Below are 3,971 nucleotides of genomic sequence, written 5' to 3' on the forward strand. Positions count from 1 at the left end.
TCACCCACGAATAGTGAAGCACGACTGTATCTAACTTTTATTTCTCAATTTTAAATATGAATCATAAAAAATTTACAATAACAAGATAAAAAACAAGAAGTGTTTTATAGTGTGAGAGCACGTTTAGATTTATTTTTTTCTATGCGTAACCTTTCAGCCCGTGTTATCTATGGAGAAGACATTCTATTCCTCCTTAAACCACACGACAGCCTTTGTCAACTCTAACAGAGTTGTGTGTACACGGATGTATTTTAGACACTGTTTTCCAATGAGGGGCTCTCTGTACTCTCTCTCTTGAGGATGCTGCACATTATGTAGGCTTATACAAACCCTTAAAATTTGGTAGCTGGAGTCCTCTACTTTTTTATTATAGGCTATTTGCTAGGATTTTTAAAATATTTCTTGAGGCGGAGTCTCGCATTGTCGCCCAGGCTGGACTGCAATGGCACGATCTTGGCTCACTGCAACTTCCACCTCCCAGATTCAAGCGATTCTCCTGCCTCAGCCTCTTGAGTAGTTGACATTAGCTCGCCACCAGGCACAGCTAATTTTTGTATTTTTAGCAGAGACAAGGCTTCACTAAGTTGGCCAGGGAGGTCTCGAACTCCCAACCTCCGTTGATCTGCAAACTTCGGCTTCCCAAAGTGCTGGGGGACGCTTGATTTTCTATAGCATTATGCTACTGGATATTTCCATACAATTTAAATGAAGGACGCAGAGAGACAGAGAGAGAGTGAACCATAAGTTCGGGGCTCTGGACTCTTGGGTCATGAGACAAATTGTAGATAAAATGACAAAAATCCAGAATTGACATGTTGTGGGTTTTGCTGATGAAGAACAGTTCTAAGATTGTAAATAATTGCATAATCCTTCCCTGGGTATTTAAATCATTTAAACTGGTTCTGCTGTCATACTAGAAATACAACCATGAAACATCCTTATGGTTTATTCGTCACAATTATTCTGACAACATTCATAATACCTATTAGATATTTTGCATATTACACACGAAGAAGAGTTTGAAACACAGATAAAAACAACAAAAATACGTGAAAAGTCTTTCTCGTCAGCACAGATTTTAGTCACCTCGTGTCCGGGAGGTTGGATCTGAGACGTGTTTTGAGCTGATCATAGTGAAGGACACAAGGTGTCAGTTCTAGTGAGAACCATTTCCAGAAAGCCATTTTCCACTCTTGAGTGAGCACCCGCTGCACCTCATGCAAGGTAGGAAGAGCCTGCGTACGTCACCCTCCCATGATGTGGTCAGCACGTCAACTGCACGGGCAGGGCGCCAGATAACATCCTGTGCGCTGCTGAGCTGAGCTGGGGTGCGGCCGCCTGTCTGCACCGGCAGCACCATGTCACTCATGGTTGTCAGCGTGGCGTGTGTTGGTGAGTCCTGGAAGGGAATCGACAGAGGAAGCTCTGGGGTGGAGATCTGGGCCTGGAGGGGAGATATGGGCCTGGGGTGGAGATATGATCCTGGAGTGGAGATCTGGGCCTGGAGTGGATTTATGGGCCTGGAGTGGAGATCTGGGCCTGGGGTGGAGATCTGGGGCTGGAGTGGAGGTATGGGCCTGGAGTGCAGATATGATCCTGGGGTGGAGATAAGGGCCTGGAGTGGAGATATGGGCCTGGAGTGGAGATCTGGGCCTGGGTGGAGATCTGGGCCTGGAGTGGAGGTATGGGCCTGGAGTGGAGATATGATCCTGGAGTGGAGATATGATCCTGGAGTGGATATATGGGCCTGGGGTGGAGATATGATCCTGGAGTGGAGATATGGGCCTGGAGTGGAGATATGGGCTTGGAGTGGAGATCTGGGCCTGGAGTGGAGATCTGGGCCTGGGTGGAGATCTGGGCCTGGAGTGGAGGTATGGGCCTGGAGTGAAGACATGATCCTGGAGTGGAGATATGATCCTGGAGTGGAGTTATGGTCTGGAGTGGAGATATGATCCTGGAGTGGAGGTATGGGCCTGGAGTGGAGATCTGGGCCTGGAGTGGAGATATGGGCCTAGAGTGGAGATATGGGCTTGGAGTGGAGATATGATCCTGGAGTGGAGATATGATCCTGGAGTGGATATCTGGGCCTGGAGTGGAGATTTGGGCCTGGAGTGGAGATATGGGCCTGGAGTGGAGATATAGGTCTGGGGTGGAGATATGGGCCTGGAGTGGAGATATGGGTCTGGGGTGGAGATCTGGGTCTGGATTAGAGATATGGGCCTGCAGTGGAGATACAAGTCTGGATTGGAGATCTGGGCCCGGAGTGGAGATATTGACCTGGAGTGGAGATCTGGGCCTGGGGTAGCGATCTAGGTCTGGAGTGGAGATATGGGTCTGGAGTGGAGATATGATCCTGGAGTGGAGATATGGGTCTGGGGTAGAGATATGGGCCTGGAGGGTAGATATGGGTTTGGAGTGGAGATATGGGCCTGGAGCGGAGATATGGGCCTGGAGGGGAGATATGGGTTTGGAGCAGAGATATGGGCCTGGAGTAGAGATATCAGCATGGAGTGGACATGTGGGCCTGATGTGTAGATCTAGGCCTGGGGTGCAGATCTGGATCAGGAGGCTGGGTCTCTGCACAGCTGAGATCCCTCTTGCCGGGGCAGGTAGGCAGCCAGGCTGAGTTTACCTTCAGCCCAGCAAGGGCCTGGCTGCCCAGACGCACAGCCCCGTGGGGGCAGCAGGGGAGGCCCTGGTTTGCCTGCAGATGGATCATCCATCATGATCTTTCTTTCCAGGGTTCTTCTTGGTCCAGAGGGCCTGTCCATACACGGGTGAGTCCTTCCCCAAACCTTAGGGTGTCATCTCCCCACCTAAGAGGATTTTCCTGAAACAGGAGGGAAGTCCTGTCGGACAGTCTCTCATTAACTAAGAAGGGGGGACCCTGGGGTGCTCGGCTCACACTTCTGACCTCGTCCTCTCTGGCCTTTCTTACCCTTGGCTGAGTCAAGCTCTGTGAAGACCGGGGTGAGCTCGGGGTGCTCCAAGCTGAGGTGTGCAGGGAGGAAGTGGTGTCAGCGGCTGAGGAAGGGAGGGAAGCAGTGCTAGGAACAGCAGGTCCTCTGAAGACAAAGGTGTAACTCACACCAGTGTTTGCCTGTCGGTCAGGGTTGCAGTGTGGCTGCTGTCATTCTACCAGAAGAGGTGGGGAAACCACAGCCATGACCCTGACATTCCAAATCTCTGATAGGGACTCAGTTCATGCACTGGCTGATGTTCCATTCACAAAGGACATGCCCTCCATGCCGTCTCTACTTTGTATTGTTTTATGTGAGTAATCTTGAAGTGTTAAAATCTAATAAGAGTCCCTTATTAAGCACTTGTTCAAAGTTCTCAGCTGACACCTTTGTTGTAGGGAGGCGCCATGTCCATGCTGCATAGGTTCTTCCTGTAGCCCTGGACACCCAGGTGTGGTAGAAGCCTTAGAAACATGGAAAGGGGAAGAATCTTCTGAGCACAGGGAGGGAGGGGCGACTCCACATCCTCCTCTCTAAGGTGGCGCCTCCTTCTCCCCCAGGTGGTCAGGACAAGACCTCCCTGTCTGCCCAACCCAGCGCTGTGGTGCCTCAGGGAGGACACGTGACCCTTCGGTGTTACTATCGTCGTGGCCTTTACAACTTTACCAACTTCACTCTGTACAAAGACGACAGAAGCCACGTTCCCGTCTTCCACAGCAGAATACTCCAGGAGAGCTTCCTCATGGGCCCTGTGACGCCGGCACACGCAGGGACCTGTCTCTTATACACATCTAGATGTGTATAAGAGACAGGGGCGAGACGCTGATGCCACCACCAGGCTGGAGCCACATAGGGAGGGAACGACAGGGAGAGTCAGGGGTGGAGGGAGAGAGAGAGAGAGCATTAGGTCATAGAGCAGGGGAGTGAGTTCTCAGCTCAGGTGTGAGGGGAGCTGTGACAAGGAAGAACCTCCCTGAGGAAACTGCCTCTTCTCCTTCCAGGTCTATATGA

General features: G+C 51.0%; 1 protein-coding gene and 1 long non-coding RNA gene across 9 annotated transcripts in view; one reads left to right on the forward strand and one right to left on the reverse strand.

Annotated features, from left to right (window-relative positions):
- Positions 1 to 931: 931 nt before the first annotated feature.
- Positions 932 to 3,971, reverse strand: part of LOC105551613 — a 4,083-nt gene continuing 1,043 nt past the window's right edge. Inside the window, exon 3 of the long non-coding RNA XR_001007884.1 lies at positions 932 to 1,399. This is a non-coding gene — a long non-coding RNA (uncharacterized LOC105551613). The remainder of the gene's footprint in view (positions 1,400 to 3,971) is intronic.
- The window catches only part of LOC105551611 (killer cell immunoglobulin-like receptor 2DL3), a 12,005-nt gene continuing 9,304 nt past the window's right edge, over positions 1,271 to 3,971 (forward strand). For 3 of the 8 annotated variants that reach the window (XM_011996928.1, XM_011996930.1, XM_011996931.1), the window contains exon 1: positions 1,328 to 1,392. In XM_011996928.1, the coding sequence (XP_011852318.1) occupies positions 1,359 to 1,392 (34 nt within the window). In that variant the 5' untranslated portion in view covers positions 1,328 to 1,358. Of the gene's footprint in view, positions 1,393 to 2,741; positions 2,778 to 3,971 lie in introns of all 8 variants that reach the window. The other 5 variants (XM_011996926.1, XM_011996929.1, XM_011996925.1 and 2 more) reach the window with 5 other exon arrangements.

Source organism: Mandrillus leucophaeus, unplaced genomic scaffold (genome assembly GCF_000951045.1).
Source record: "Mandrillus leucophaeus isolate KB7577 unplaced genomic scaffold, Mleu.le_1.0 Scaffold53, whole genome shotgun sequence".
NCBI lineage: Eukaryota > Metazoa > Chordata > Mammalia > Primates > Cercopithecidae > Mandrillus > Mandrillus leucophaeus.